The sequence below is a fragment of the Magnolia sinica genome, chromosome 13 (genome assembly GCF_029962835.1).
Source record: "Magnolia sinica isolate HGM2019 chromosome 13, MsV1, whole genome shotgun sequence".
NCBI lineage: Eukaryota > Viridiplantae > Streptophyta > Magnoliopsida > Magnoliales > Magnoliaceae > Magnolia > Magnolia sinica.
Window position 1 is genome coordinate 23,966,999 of NC_080585.1, and position 17,217 is coordinate 23,984,215.

The 17,217-nt window shown below is 46.6% G+C and overlaps 1 protein-coding gene across 4 annotated transcripts in view; it reads left to right on the forward strand.

Annotated features, from left to right (window-relative positions):
- Window positions 1-15,536, forward strand: part of LOC131223268 (carbon catabolite repressor protein 4 homolog 6) — a 44,896-nt gene extending 29,360 nt beyond the window's left edge. For 3 of the 4 annotated variants that reach the window (XM_058218614.1, XM_058218616.1, XM_058218617.1), the window contains one exon: window positions 15,148-15,536. In XM_058218614.1, coding sequence (XP_058074597.1) covers window positions 15,148-15,225 — 78 coding nt within the window. In that variant the 3' untranslated portion in view covers window positions 15,226-15,536. Of the gene's footprint in view, window positions 1-13,647; window positions 13,832-15,147 lie in introns of those variants that run through there. The other variant, XM_058218615.1, reaches the window with a different exon arrangement.
- Window positions 15,537-17,217: the final 1,681 nt, after the last annotated feature.

Here is a 17,217-nt window from a genome sequence, read left to right on the forward strand (position 1 = left end):
TCTGTTCTTCTAAATCTATCAGTCGGATGGTCACAGCCCTGTGAAAACAAGCAACTCTCACCACTACCTGCCCCGTGGAATCAGTCTTGATAGTCTGGCGACAATCTTTGAGATACTGTAGCCACTAACATTGTTCCTCCATGTTAAGCTCATATGGAAGCAGTAGTATGTCTTTCCCCATTCACTTCAATCATCACCTTCACAGCTGATGGCCAGAGAAGTTCGACCGGGCTTTCAATCCTTCAAGAGGAATGCATCTAATTCTAGGGTGGGTCTTTTGCAACTTCCAATGTATTTTCATCAGCAATTGATCAACCTTCCTTGTGTTGGTGCAATCGGAACCGTGATGGGGACATCTCGCGCGTATGCACGTCCCCCCTACGCACATACTCGAGGAGGAGGGCCTCACCATCGATCTGGATCAATGACGACATCTATGGAGGGCCTCCTAGTTAGAGGGTTGTGCTATGGTTCCATGGAGTGAACCCGATCATTATGTGGATCCCACCATTGGATCTCATGATTGTGGCCCACTACCCTGGATGATCTAGGACTTTGAGTTTTGCTTATTATCTGTCACGCCCCAAACTCGGAAACCGGGCTCACGAAATTCCTGATCGCCGAATCCGGCGCCAACAACCTCCGTAGTGCCCCGTTCTCGGCTCCCGACACCTATACACCAGGTTCCAATCCTGGGATCCTATAAGGAGGATTTTCAATATAAATTTTGTTTCACAATAAGCATAACCATAGCATAACCCACGAACAATAACCACAAGAACACTATAACAAAATCCACTATGATAAAAAACTTTTGAGTACAAGGCGCATAAAGGGAAATACAATGATGATAACCAAAAACTCGTTCGTATCAGAGGATTTTTGTCATTCTACCGGCTTACCAACAAGAGTCCGCCTGTGAGAGGTTGACCATATTGACCCCCCTGGGGAAGACTACAGTGCCAGACCGATGTTGTTTGTCTTGCCCCGTCTTGATCGAGAAGACTTTCTTGCCTGCCGATTTGTTCGTATTGTCAATCTGACATCCAACACGCCCCCGTGCTTAAACAGAATTTCCGGTATCCAATTCTGCCGTCCGCGCTATAACTGCAGAGGCTACAACCCTGATGTCGCTAGGGCGAATAGTAATCACAATCACATAATGCAAGATGCACGAGTCACATAGTCTAGTCATGCATCAATCCTGCGCATGCCGTGTGCTCGTGTGGGACAACTCCGCCTATTAGGTAGTCCCATGAACAACCTGTCCAATGTCATATGTAATGATCAACCACATCTCATATCACGCATGCAGATGATGCGTATGGACATGTGTCATGATGCTGTGCTGTCACATACTCATACTCGGCATCGACAATCGGCATCGATAATCGGTATCGATAATCGATGTATATGCAAGGCGGGATCCATAGCTGATCCGCCGATCTAAACCATAATATAAAGATCGGCCCTCGGTCGTGGATATACCAAATCCGATAGCACGGATCCATCCGTCTATGGTGAGGATGTTTATGCAACATCGATGGGGCCCAATGATTTGGGTTAACCCACTAAGAGAATGATGAGAATGGGCCTAACAAGGCCTGAGGGAAGGTCACAATGTGGACATTTAACCAACATTGCCCATCGATGTGGACATTTAACCAACATTGCTCCCGAGGGATGGCCCACATAGAGCCAATCATATAGTTGGCCCATGGCTCCCCACACGGGCCTAATACACGTCACAATGGGCCTCACATAAATGTCCAATATAAATCACATTGGGCCTTACCAAATGGGCCTCGTATACATCAGTTTGGTCCTATCATACGGGCCTTATATACATCAGAATGGGCCTCAATATACAATAGGTGGGCCTCATCGCATGGGCCTCAAACACATCAAGTGGACCTTATTGCGTGGGCCACACAAACATCTCATTGGGCCGTACATATGGGCCATACAAACATCAGATTGGGCCTTTTATATGGGCCACAAAATGCATCACAATAGTCCTTGCATACATCACTTTGGGCCTCAGCAATCAGGCCACATAAACACCATGTCAAGGTGGGCCCCGCACGTCCCAGATGGGCCCCATCACAATGGACAGCTTGGATCAACATATACATCATGTGGGGGCCACGTGGATGGGCGACATGAATATACAATACCTCATAAGGTGGGCCTCACGTTGCAGCCAAGACAGGTGGACGGCGTGGCTGCAAGGTTCATCAAGGCGGGTCCCATCGTCAGGACGGTGAGATCACATCGCATACATCATGGGGGGGCACACCCGTCCAGCAAACAGGGTGGACGGCATGGCTGGAATCACATACACAAAGTGCGGCCACATGCCACACGTATAGATGGACGGTGTGGATAAAACATATAGATTAAGGTGGGTCCCACTTGCCCACACGTGTCACACGTGTGGGTGGGTCCACAATACAAAACAGATGGATGGCGTGTATGAAATACATACACCATGGAGGGCCCCACCCATCCACCCTCCAGGCGGGTGGCATGGATTACAGACTACATAAATCTAGGTGGGTCCCACCTACCCACACGTGTCACACGTGTGGGGTGGGCCCACCCCATCCACAGATGGATGGCACGAATAAAACATATACAATAGGTTGGGTATCCGCGTCCCTCACTAGGGACGGTGTGGATAAAATATATAATATATATAAATCAAGGTGGGTCCCACCTGCCACACGTGTCACACGTGTGGGGTGGGCCCACTCCATTAATAGATGGACGGCGTGAATACACAACATACATCATGGTTCATGGTCGCCCACAGCACACCGTCCAAACGGACGGTGTGAATAAAATACATCACGGTGGTCCCTTAACATCGTTCAGATTTCTCTGGACGGTGGGACGTCTGGCATGGCACGTGGATCAAGGTGGGTCCCACCCACATGTGTGTGGTGGGCCACTTGCTGGAGGACAGAGCGGATACACCACATGCATCAACAGTGGGCTTCCACAAAGCTTGGTGACGTTGCAACAGCAGCAATGTCCAGCTGCTGGCCGTCCCCCTGATGGACGGCCTAGGTCTACCACATGTATAAGGTGGGTCCACACGTGTGGGACCCGCCAACAGCTGGAACAAGGCTGATATTCGTGGTTTCCTTTCATCCAGGCCAGTCCAGCAGTGGACAGCAAGGTGGACTCCACCAACAAGATGCACAGAAAAAAATTCTGGGCAGTCTACATTTGTTTACATTGGGTGGGCCACACACACACATATATACGCCATCATCACCATCAAAAGAGGGAGAGAGAGAAGGAGAGAGGAGAAACGTGTGATGGAGGGACCCCACCACTATGGGTCTCTCAGACATACATCTTACACCATGCATCAATATTTATAAAAAAAATGGGCAGTAATATATATATAAAATCTGAGGTGGGGAGACCATCCCCACCATGCAAGTCAGGGGTCTAGATGACCCTAAAGGCATGGATTTAAAAAGAAAACATCATGATGGGGTCCATGGAGAATGGACCCATCATGGATCATACATGCATCAAGGATGGGCCATCGACCACTTCCAACGGTCCAAGTAGGATCTCCACCATTGATTGGTGGGTCCTACATGGTCCCATGCAATGAAAGCTAAAGAATAAATGAAAAGATGGAAGGATCTAATCCTAACAAGCACCCACCTTCAAAACTTCTTCTCCTTCTTCAACACAAGGGTTATTTAGCTCCAAGAGAAAGAATCAATGGTTGAGATGAGATTCTAGGGGTTAGATGGTGGGGTGTGAAGCTCTCAACATGGCTGGAAATGGAGGGAGGCCATGGACGTTGGGAGCTCTTGTTGTTGGAATGGGAAGAAAGAGAGGGAGAGAGAGAGATAAGGAGAGAGAGAATAGGCCATTATGGCTAGTAATAGGCTAGCTATGATGGATTGTAAGAGCTTGGTAATGATGGGTTGTAAGAGCTTGTAATAATGAGTTTAAAAAAATGAGAGCATTCATGGGGTATGATAGGTAGGGGGTAGGATAGGTTATAGAATTGGGTATCATCTTCATTATGATTCTGGGGAAACGTGTACACCAAGGCCTGCAACATGCAGTCCACTGCCATGATCGTGCACGGGTCATATCTTGGGATCTAGACGTCGGATTTCTGCCATTCGACTGGCTTAACCAAGAACTTTTGAGGGTATTCTTCCTGTCTCTGCATGCATTGCTCGAGTCTTGCTTGATTCCGGCGCTTCGTACTCATTCGTATCAGAGGATTTCTGCCATTCGACCGGCTTATCGACAGAGTCTGCCTGTGAGAGGTTGACCATATCGACGCCCTTGGGGAAGACTACAGTGCCAGACCGATGTTATTTGTCTTGCCTCGTCTTGATCGAGGAGACTTTCTTGCCTGCTGATTTGTTCGTATTGCCGATGTCGGAGTTCGACGTCATCTTAGGCATGGATTAGCTTGCCGAGTACCACGCCATCTTGGACTGCTGCGTGAGGACAGTCACGTTCTGTATACCCGGCTTGCCGCAATTCCAGTTCGTTGTCGAGCCCAGAGGAGAGTCGTTATCTTGTTTGATGTCATGTGCAGTAGAGGAGCCCGTCGCAGTGGGCATTGAGCAGTTGCCAGTAGATATGCCAAATCTGATTTATTCGAGGACCCGCGAGGACCATGAGCAGCATTTGGAGATTGCCTTGCAGACCCTCTGTGCCCACCAGCTGTATGTGAAGCTGGAGAAGTGTGAGTTTTGGTAGGAGGAGGTAAAGTTCCTCGGTCACGTGGTGACGAGGGAGGGTGTCGTTGTGGACCCCTCGAAGGTTGATGCAGTGCGTCAGTGGGGCCAGCCCACGAATGCGTCCGAGATCCGCAGTTTTCTTGGCTTGGTGGGATATTATCGATGATTTATTGAGGAATTTTTTCGTATTCCAGCACCGCTGATCAAGTTGACCCAGAAGGGTGCAGAGTTTGTGTGGAGTGACGCTTGTGAGCGAGCATTTATGGAGTTGAAGGATCGCCTCACGTCCGCTCTTGTCCTTACTCTTCCCTCTAGGAGTGATGACTTTGTTGTATTTACCGATGCTTCGCGAGTTGGTTTGAGTGTTGTCTTGAAGCAGCACGTGAAGCCGGTAGCTTTTACATCTCACCAGCTCAAGGTCCACGAGCTGAACTACCCCACGCATGATTTGGAGCTAATAGCAGTTGTCTTCACACTGAAGGTGAGGAGGCATTATCTTTATGGGGTCAGGGTCGAGCTCTTCTCCGACCACAAGAGCTTGATGTATCTATTATCTCAGTCTGAGCTGAACATGAGGCAGAGACGTTGGATGGAGCTCCTGAAGGACTATAATTTCGATCTTTAGAACCACCTAGGCAAGGTGAACGTGGCGGCGGATGCCCTTAGTCATCAGCCACGAGGCCTGGTGGCGCACATGATTCAGGAGTGGAAGATGCTTGAGGGAGTAGTAGTCTTCGATTTCGAGTTTGGCTTGCAGTTTTCTGTTGTGCAGTTATCGAGTCTGTCGATTTAACCCTCTTGTTGCAAGGGTGATCAAGGCTCAGCAGGCAGACGAGTCGTTTCAGAGTTATTGGGCAGAGGCAGTATCTGAGAGCCAGATAGATTGACAGATTGGTTCTGATGGTGGACTTCATTTTAGAGGCCGATTATGTCCCGGATGTTCCAGAGTTGCGCAAAGATCTTATGACCGAGGCACATCGATCGCAGTTTTCTATCCACCCTGGCTCGATGAAGATGTATCGTGATGAGGCGTTAGTATTTTTGGGTAGGGACGAAGCGCTAGATAGCCAGTTTTGTGGCCGAGTGTGACATGCTAGCGTGTCAAGGCCGATCATTAGAGACCCCCTGGTCCATTGCAGCCGTTGAGCGTCCCGATGTGGAAGTGGGAGCACGTATCCACTGATTTTATCATGAGCTTGCCGAGGACTCGGCGCGGTCATGACACCATCTGGGTTGTCGTGGATCGTCTGACGAAGTCGGCATATTTTCTTTCGATTCGTACGACTTGACATATGGACCGGCTTGTCAAGTTGTTTGTTGATGAGATCGTGAGACTGCACGGTGTTCCAATCTTGATCGTTTCCGACCGAGACTCGAAATTCACATCTCAGTTTTGGGGGAGCTTTCAGAGGGCGATGGGGGTTGCCTTACGGTTCAGCACCGCGTATCATCCACAGACCGATGGGCAGACCGAAAGGGTCAACCAGATCCTTGAGGATATGCTCAGAGATTACGCGATCGACTTCTCGGGTAGCTGGGATGAACATTTGCGCCTGGCTGAGTTTGCATATAATAACAGCTATCAGGCGACTATTGGTATGGCTCCCTTCGAGGCTTTGTATGACAGGCCGTGTAGATCCCCCAGTTGTTGGGCCGAGGTTGGAGAGCACCGTCTCCTAGGCCCCGAGCTTGTGCAACAGACATCTGAGGTTATAGATATCATTAGGCAAAGGATGCGCACAGCTCAGAGCCGACAAAAGAGTTTTGCTGATCGTCGGCGTCGTCCCTTTGAGTTTGCAGTTGGGGACAGTGTATCTCTAGGTCTCGCCCATGAAGGTCGTGGTTCGATTTGGCACGAAGGGCAAACTTGCCCCAAAGTTTATTAGACCTTTCGAGATCACTGGACGCATTGGCGCCATGGCCTATAGGCTCGCCTTAACTCTTGAGTTTTCTGGCATCCATGACATTTTCCATGTTTCTATGCTGCGGAAGTGTGGGTCAGATACTATTTCCGCGATTGATTGAAAGCCTCTTGAGGTCCGTGAGGATGCCTCCTACATTGAGCAACCGATTCGTATCCTTGATCGGAAGGAGCAAGTTCTCCGGACCAAGGTCATTCCTTTGGTAAAGGTTTAGTGGAGTCACCACTTAGTTGAGGAGGCGTTGTGGGAGCGCGAGGCCGAGATTAGAGAGCGCTATCCCCATTTGTTTAATTGATTGTATTGTATTGTGCTTTGTATCGCGATGATTGTTCGATATATATATTATCTGCGCGTTGATGCTTCTTCCATTGTTTTGTCCTGCGAGATGGCAAATTTTGAGGATGAAATTTTTTATTAGGAGGGGAGAGCTGTCAGACCTGAGTCTGAGTATCCATTTTATTCCTCAAGGTTCCGCGGTCCTCCCGGTCGAATTCCGGCGACCCGCGACCTGTAGATTTCATTTGCGCGTGACCCTGAGTCACACCCTGTACACCCGAATCGGTTTGACCCAAGACCTATGCCATTACGACCATGTTGTCGCCACGATTCCGATGCTGCGTCTCGTGCGTCAATCCGACGTTTAGATCCCAAGATATGACTCGTGCACGACTATGGCAGTGGACTGCATATTGCGAGCCATGGTGTACACGTTTCCCCAGAATCATAATGAGGATATGTCATCCCTAGGATGACATCATCCTATTCTACAACCTATCCTACCCCCTACCTAGCCTATCCTATGAATGCTCTCATTTTTTTAAACCCATTATTACAAGCTCTTACAACCCATCCTTACCAAACTCTTACAATCCATCATAGCTAGCCTATTACTAGCCATAATGGCCTATTCTCTCGCTCCTTATCTCTCTCTCTCCCTCTCTTTCTTCCCATTCCAACAACAAGAGCTCCCAACGTCCATGGCCTCCCTCCATTTTCATCTATGTTGAGAGCTTCACACCCCACCATCTAACCCCTAGAATCTCATCTCAAACATTGATTCTTTCTCTTGGAGCTAGATAACCCTTGTGTTGAAGAAGGAGAAGAAGTTTTGAAGGTGGGTGCTTGTTAGGATTGGATCCTTCCATCTTTTCATTTATTCTTTAGCTTTCATTGCATGGGACCATGTAGGACCCACCAATCAATGGTAGAGATTCTACTTGGACCATTGGAAGTGATCAATGGCCCATCCTTGATGCATGTATGATCCATGATGGGTCCATTTTCTATAGACCTCATCATGATGTTGTCTTTTTAAATCCATGCCTTTAGGGTCATTTAGACCCTTGACTCGCATGGTGGGGATGGTGTCGCCACCTCATATATATATATATTTTGATATATTGCTGCCCATTTTTTTTTATTTTTTTATTTTTATAATAAATATTGATGTATGGTGTAAGATGTATGTATGAGGGACCCATAGTGGCGGGGTTCCTCCATCACACGTTTTTCCTTTCTCTCCTTCTCTCTCTCCCTCTTTTGATGGTGATGATGGCGTATATATGTGTGTGTGGCCCACCCAATGTAAACAAATGTAGACTGCCCAAATTTTTTTTCCTGTGCATCCTGTTGGTGGAGTCCACCTTGCTGTCCACTGCTGGACTGACTTGGATGAAAGGAAACCACAAGTATCAGCCTTGTTCCAAGCTGCTGGCGGGTCCCACGTGTGTGGACCCACCTTATACATGTGGTAGACCTGGGCTGTCCATTAGGTGGACGGCTAGCAGCTGGACCGCTGCTGTTGCAACGTCACCAAGCTCTGTGGGAGCCCACCGTTGATGCATGTGGTGTATCCACCCTGTCCTCCAGCAAGTGGCCCACCCCACACGTGTGGGTGGGACCCACCTTGATCCACGTGCCATGCCAGACGTCCCACCGTCCAGAGAAATCTGAACGGTGCTGAGGGACCACCGTGATGTATTTTATTCACACCGTCCGTCTGGACGATGTGCTGTGGGCTACCATGATGTATGTTGTGTATTTACGCCGTCCATCTATTGATGGAGTGGGCCCACCCCACGTGTGACACGTGTGGCAGGTAGTACCCACCTTGATTTATATATATCATATATTTTAGCCACACAGTCCCTGGTGAGGGGCGTGGATACCCTCCTTGCTGTATATGTTTTATTCATGCCATCCATCTGTGGATGGAGTGAGCCCACCCCACACGTGTGACATTGTGGGTAGGTGGGACCCACCTAGATTTATGTATTCTGTAATCCATGCCACCCGTCTGGACGGTGGATGGGTGGGGCCCTCCATGGTGTATGTATTTCATACATGCCGTCCATCTGTTTTGTATTGTGGACCCACCCACACGTGTGACACGTGTGGGCAGGTGGGACCCACCTTAATCTATATGTTTTATCCACACCGTCCATTTGTACGTGTGGCGTGTGGCCGCACTTGGTGTATGTGATTGCAGCCACGCCGTCCACCCTATTTGCTAGACGGGTGTGGCCACCCATGATGTATGCGATGTGATCTCACCGTCCTGATGGTGGGACCCGCCTTGATGAACCTTGCAGCGACGCCGTCCACCTGTTTTGGCTGCCAACGTGAGGCCCACCTTATGAGGTATTTTATATTTATGACGCCCATCCACGTGGCCCCCACATGATGTATATGTTTATCCAAGTTGTCCATTATGGTGGGGCCCATCTGGGACGTGCGGGGCTCACCTTGATGAGGTGTTTATGTGGCCTAATTGCTAAGGCCCAAAGTGATGTATGCAAGGACTATTGTGATGCATTTTGTGGCCCATATAAGAAGCCCAATCTGATGTTTGTATGGCCCATATGTACGGCCCAGTGAGATGTTTGTGTGGCCCACGCAATAAGGTCCACTTGATGTGTTTGAGGCCCATGCGATGAGGCCCACCTGTTGTATATTGAGGCATGTTCTGATGTATTTAAGGCCCGTATGATAAGACCAAACTGATGTATATGAGGCCCATTTGGTAAGGCCCAATGTGATTTATATTGGACATTTATGTGAGGCCCATTGCGACGTGTATTAAGCCCGTATGGGGAGCCATGGGCCCACTATATGATTGGCTCTATGTGGGCCATCCCTCGAGAGCAATGTTGGTTAAATATCTACATTGATGGGCAGTGATGGTTAAATGTCCATATCGTGACCTTCCCTCAAGCCTTGTTAAGCCCATTCTCATCATTCTCTTAGTGGGTTAACCCAAATCATTGGGCCCCATCAATGTTGCATAGTTCATCCTCACCATAGACGGATGGATCTGTGCTATCGGATTTGGTATATCCACGGCCGAGGGCAGATCTTTATATTATGGTTTAGATCGGCGGTTCATCTATGGATCAGCCTTGCATATAGGCCGATTATCGAGGCCGATTGTCGATGCCGATTATGAGCATGTGACAACACAGTATCATGATACATGTCCATACACATCATCTGCATGCTTGATATGAGATGTGGTTGATCATTGCATATGACATTAGGCAGGTTGTTCATGGGACTCCCTGATAGGCGGAGTTGTCCCACACGAGCACACGGCATGTGCAGGATTGATGCATGACTGGACTGTGTGACTCATGCATATTGTATTGCGTGATTGTGATTACTATTCGCCCTAGTGACATTAAGGCTGTAGCCTCTACACTTATAGCGCGGACGGCAGGATTGGATACCGAAAATTCTGTTTAAGCACGGGGGCGCGTAGGATGTCCCAGGGTGAAAGTCCCCAAACCCTTATGGTACCATGGAGGATGCTCTAATGCCTAGACCGAGTGGATGTATGAGCCCATGAGGGCCGAATACCAGGAGGCCGCGTCTCCCACTGTGTCGTGGTCGGTTAGAAGGGGGTGTGACCTTACCCGCCTGAGTGAGGGGAGCAATATTTAGGTTGTGTTTGACCAGCTTGAGGAATGGGTCCGCTATCGAGGAGTCAGGCCCGATATTTGCAGGCGGATAGTGAGGTCTCTTCCACTTACCTAGTTGTGTGCTTGGATTGGGGTGACAAGCTGGCGTAGAGTGTAATAGACCTCGGTGATATCCCAATGATGAGTTATATGATCATGTGGATTCCGTTGAGGATTGGTATGCTTGAGTTGCATTTCGCATCGCATGGCCTTGGCGTGGCCGATAGCATCCATGGCTCGCATCGCATAGCTTTGGTACGATTGTTAGCATTCATGGATTCACCAGTATATTCCGCATTACTCTGATACTGCATTTTGAGCACGCTCATATTGCGCATGCACTTTCATCATCCTCTAAGCTTTCTATAAGCTTATGCACGATTGATGCGTTCAGGTGACGCTAAGCCGTAGCTGACTAGGAGTAGGAGCATGCAGCAGAGCTTCAGGAGTTTTTGGTTATCATCATTGTATTTCCCTTTATGCACCTTGTACTCAAAAGTTTTTTTCATAGTGGATTTTCTGATGGTGTTCTTGCAGTTATTGTTCGTGGGTTATGCTATGGTTATGCTTATTGTGAAACAAAATTTATATTGAAAATCTTCCTTGTAGGATCCCCGGATCGGAACCTGGTGTATGAGTGTCAGGAGCCGAGATTGGGGCACTATGGAGGCTATCGGCGCCGGATTTGACGATCGGGAATTTTGTGAGCCCGGTTTTCGAGTTTGGGACGTGACATTATCATTATTAGGAACATCATGAACGGTTTAGATTGCTTGGATTAGTTGTTATTTTTGTTACTTCGTCTCTAAGTAATAGTGCGCGCACATGACGTGGCTTTTGGGGTATAGGGTTTTCTTATAAATAGGCAATCCCTTATAGGTTTTTTCTTATTTAAGATTATGAATAAAATTTTGCGTTTTCCTACTTCTCTAATTCTCTGAGTTGAGGAAATCTAATTGGGTGCGAAACCCTCCCTTCTTCGAAGGGCTAACTATCGTGGTGCGAAGCCACACCTATCCCAAATCTCCCCCACCTCCTACCATCTATATTCATCATCTCCCACAGCCATCTACTTTCCAAATCCACCCCCTTTTGCAGCCAATCCTTCCTCTACAGCAGATTTGCAGAATCAAGCCCTGCAGGAGGGCTGAAACTTCGGCAAAGCACCGTGCACAGACTGCACGTTCGATCGGCCTGAGATTTGGTGTGGGTGGCCCACCCCTGGCTAACTAGACCCAAGTTTTCCCTTTTTGGGTTCGTGGGCCCCACACACATGCGGGCAAGATCCCACGCACGTGCGTCTAGACCCAGCCACTGTCCACACGTGTGGAACATCTCAGATTTGTCTCTCTCCTCTATTTCACTCCTCTCTCGCCTTATTTCTCTTACTTGAACCCTAGAGAATCCTAATTCCCATGTTTTATTCCACTTTTACAACCTTAGGTTTTCCCAAATTGAAACACGTGAATCCCTTGGATTGGGGAATAATCCTTTGCATGTGTGTCTGAATATGCTTTCCTTTGAGCATTGTTTGGTCAATAATTTTTAATTGATCCAGCCCTAACATGTGTAGGCTTGGACCCTTGTAGATTCCCCTTGTTGAATGCTTGACTTTATGCGGGACGTGAAATTTTTGTGATTTTTTCTAAATTAGTATGATCTAAAGCCTGAAATCTTGCATATCATATTTAATTTTCATGTCTAGTTGATGGGGACATCTCGCGCACATGCACGCCCCCTATGCACTTACGCAAGGAGGAGGGCCCCACCATTGATCTGAATCGATTACGACATCCATAGAAGGCTTCCTAGTTAGAGAGCTGTGCTATGGTTCCTTGGAGTGGACCCGATCATCATGTGGATCCCATCATTGGATCTCATGATCGTGACCCACTACCCTAGATGATCTAGGACTTTGAGTTTTGCTTATTATTGTTATTAGGAACATTATGAACGGTTTAGATTACTTTGATTAGTTGTTATTTTTGTTACTTCGTCTCTAAGTAGTAGTGTGCGCTCATAGTGCGGCTTTTTGGGTATAGGGTTTTCTTATAAATAGGCAATCCCTTGTAGTTTTTTCTCATTGAAGATTATAAATAAAATTCTGCATTTTCTTGCTTCTCTAATTCTCTGAGTTGAGGAAATCTAATTGGGTGCGAAACCCTCCTTTTTTCGAAGGGCTAACTACCGTGGTACGAAGCCACACCCATCCCAAATCGCTCCCACCTCCCACCCTCTATATTCATCATCTCCCACAGCCATCCACTCTCTAAATCCACCCCCTTTTGCAGCCAATCCTTCATCTACAACAGATATGCAGAATCAGGCCTTGCAGGAGGCTGAAACTTCGGCGGAGCACCGTGCACAGACCAGATGTTCGATCGGCCTGAGATTTGGTGTGTGGGTGGCCCACCCCTGGCCGACCAACCCAAGCTTTCCCTTTTTGGGTTCGTGCGCCCCACACACGTGCGGGCAGGATCCCACGCACGTGCGTCTGGAACCAGCCGTTGTCCACATGTGTGGAACATCTCGGGTTCGTCTCTCTCCTTTATTTCACTCTTCTCTCGCCTTATTTCCCTAACCTTACCCTGGAGAATCCTAAATCCCAACTTCTATTCCACTTTTACAACCCTAGGTTTTCCCGAATTGAAACATGTGAATCCCTTGGATTGGGGAATAATCCTTTGCATGTGTGGATGAATCTATTCTCATTTGAGCATTGTTTGGTTTGTAATTTTGAATTGATCCAGCCCTAACATGTGTAAGCTTGGACCCTTGTGGATTCCCCTTGTTGAATGCTTGACTTTATGTGGGATGTGGAATTTTCGTGATTGTTTCTGAATTAATATAATCTAAACCCTGAAATCTTGCATATCATATTTAATTTTTATGTCCTGCATCAAACTGTCAGTTAAATAGCCAGCTGAAAAAGTTTGTCTGCTTTAATGCAAAAATATGAATATCATGTTTTGCATACTCATGGGAAAAGGAATCATGCTTTCTTATTTCTCCTCGTCTTCTTCTCGTTTTTCATAGAACTTATCTGAAGCTTTGTAGGGCTAAAATGACAATCCCCTGTTCAATTATGACTGGGCCAAGAGACAAGCGTAGGCCAGGCACCCGGCCCTTGTTGGGCTAGGCCTGGACAGCCACGGTCAACACCACAGCTGTTCGTACTCCGGAATTTCATCGCCCTCCTTTCCACAAGATAGAACTACGGAACCTTAGGGCTTGTTTGGATTCGCGTATAAGAGGGCGGTGTATCGTATATAAGTGAATATTCCCGAATATTCCAATTAAATAGCATTTGGATTGGAGCGTATAACAGACGGTATACCATGCGCGCGATTTCAGTTCGTTTCCAAAAATTCGAAAACGCGGTATTGTTTTGTCAGATTTCAGGCATGCCGTCATTACAGCCGAATGATTGCACTGCATTGTATTCTCATTCTCGAGAATTCGTGACTGATGACCGTCAGAGTTAGGGCCCCACCATGACGTATGTGTTTCATCCATTCCGTTCATTCTTGTTTTCATATCATTTTATTGCTTGATCCCAAAAATGAGAGGGACATAAATATTAGGTGGATCACACCACATGAAAACAATAGTGATTGGATATCAACCATTAAAATCCTCCTATGGCCCACTATACATCCAATCCGTTGATTAGGTCATACAGATCCAGATGAAGAGAAAAAACAAATATGAGCTTGATCCAAAACATAATGGCCCCCAAAATGTTTTTAATGGTCGACGCTCATTCAACACTGTTTCCTGTAATGTGGTCCACTTGAGATTTGGATATATCTCATTTTTGGATTCAGACCGTAAAATGATGTGTAAAAACATATGGATGGCATGGATGAAATACATACATCATGGTGGGGCCCACATAGCAACGACCACCAGCCATTGGCCGGTGTCAGGGGGTGTAGCCAATCCGTACGGTTGTACAGTACGCACACATAATACCTCCTATCCAAACGTTGATCTGTATAAGATATTGTATACTATTCTCCATAATACCTCCAATCCAAACATTGATTTGTATCTGAATGATTTATATGTATTTTGAAAACCGTCCATTGTATACATGAACAGTACCCGAATACAGTACAGTACAATACAATACATGAATCCAAACAGGCCCTTAGTGAGTAGCGACCATGAAACGCCTTGCCATGGAAACTGTCTAATTAACATCCACCCTTCTTATACTTTTTGTACTAGTGTAGTACACTTTTATACTAATCTAGTACCAAAAGTAGAAAACAGGTATATGTATTAAAGAAACATAGGCATATGAATCATGTCCCCTATGCCATTCCATTTCTTTTGTATATTGCAAAATCCATGCAAGTTTTTTTCATCATATAGGAATCAAGTTGAATCATGAATTGCTCTCATTGTTTACTTGGTGCCTATGAATCTATATTGCATGCATAAAATCCCAATGTAACTTCATCTCCGAAATGCCAATTCGATCTAGGGTTGCATCTTATCTGGTTGTATCTTCTGATTTTTGTCCTGCAGAAATGGGGGAGTGACCATCTTGCCTTGGCCTCTCAACTGGCATTTACAAGAGACATACCGACAGATAAAAAAACATGAAACCACTGACCATTAAATGGCAAATGTACTAGTGAATTCTGTAGGCATGGGAATGTTGCCATTTACTTTGGTGAGAACGAGCCAACTGCACTTGGTGTTTCACTGGAAAGCACACTTCCTCGAGGGTTGTGTTAGTCGCTGCAGAGCTACATTGTTTGCGTCTCTTTTGAGTTGATTTTCCATGTAATCTTGTCGTAATTAGCCACTGATTTTGACCCAGTCATTTATTTATTTTAATTTGTATTTGCATGTACTTGGCCGACTCCCTAGTGTTTTGCTTGATGACCAAAATACCCCTGAGCGTCTGTACCTGTCTTCTCTTCTGTTCTAAATTGGTTCCTAGTCAGATGATTAGGGTTGTCAATTGATTGGGTTGGGTCCCAGCCATGTTTGGTCCGCTTGAGCCCAGCTATTTGTTTTCTGGGATTTAAAGTTACAGCGGTGTCCTTGATTGCTTGGTTTGCACAAGTGGGTTTGAGCCTGGTTTTCACTCGTGTGTAGAGGCACACCCACCCACGCAAGTGCACGCGCATAAGCACACATGGGGACATGCACCTGTATACGCATGCAGCAAACCACACTCAAAGACGCTTGCACACGCATGGCCAGTTCCAGCCATAAACAGGTATAGACGCGGTTACCTGTGGATCTGGTTTTGCAGGCATTTTCAATTTGTTTTGCAGGCTTGAAAATCATGCCCAAGCCAAAACCGATACCTTTCTTCTTGCTCCAAATCAAGGAAGATAGATGGGTGGGTGATGTGCCTTTGAAAGAAGAATTTCCGAACATATTTCTTTTCGCTCCAAATCAAGCTATTTCTGTAGCTGTCTGCTATACTGTTTCTGCACGGAAATTAGAATGGAATTTGGAGTGGAGGAGGAACCTTCAAGATTGGGAGAGTATGTGGATATTCTTGATTGCATCTATAAATCTACGCCAAACCACTTACCAGAAGACAGCCTGATTTGGAGGATGGATAAATCTAGCTAGTTTTTAGTAAAATCGTTTTACAATCAGCTGGATATTCCGGTCTCAGATGATGATTACATGTTCAAGCATATTTGGAAGTATTCCCCCCCCAAAGATAGCTGCTTTGGTTGGTTGGTTGTTGGCAAGAAGAAGGTTCTGGTGGTGGACAATTTGAGGAAAAGGGGGATGTTCTTAGTTAACGTCTGCCTTTGTTGCTTGAAGGAAGAAGAATCGCTTGATCACCTTCTGGTGCGTTGCCCTTTCATTGCCTCAATCTGGTCAGAATTTTGTGCTCGCTTCAGCATCAGCTTGTGCCTTCCTGATTTGGCGGGTCATCTTTTCAAGGCATGGCATGGGGTCAGTCTAGGCAAGCAAAGGTCTCATTTGTAGAGAATGGCAATCCTAGCAGTTTGGTGGTTAGTTTGGGAAGAAAGAAATGGGAAATGCTTTAGGGATATTTTTAATTTTGTTCAGGCTGTTGCCTTTTAGGCTAAGCGCCTAATTTTAGAATGGGCTGTTCATGTTGATTTTCTTAAGGGTTATGACCTTCTTTTTCTTTGAGTTTAGTGGAGTTTGCTTTCTCAGCAGACTCTCGGCTTTTATACAATTTTCGTGATCTTTCAAAAAGAAAAACAACAAGCTTTTTTAAAAATTGCAAGCCGTAGTCAGCTTCTACTCCAACAGGAGCTGCTCCATGTTCCAAAGATTGGATTGCTATGGTTTTCTGATTTGGGAGTTTTTTAGGCCATCCTCCATCCATGGAGGCCATCAGATAAATGGTCTTGATAACCCGATTTTGGGTCCCATAACCATCGGATTAATGATTTTGATAACCCAATCTTGGGCCCCATTGCCGAGCACTCTATGCGGGCGTATGAAATTCAATATTTGTCACGGATAGGGAACTTGGGAGTAGATGAATCCCATCAATGGGGACCAAGTACACTTGCAACATTTGGGCCCAGCTGTGAAGGGGCAATACTGTCCGTGAGGATACCAAATTTCAGGTCATGGCTAATCCAT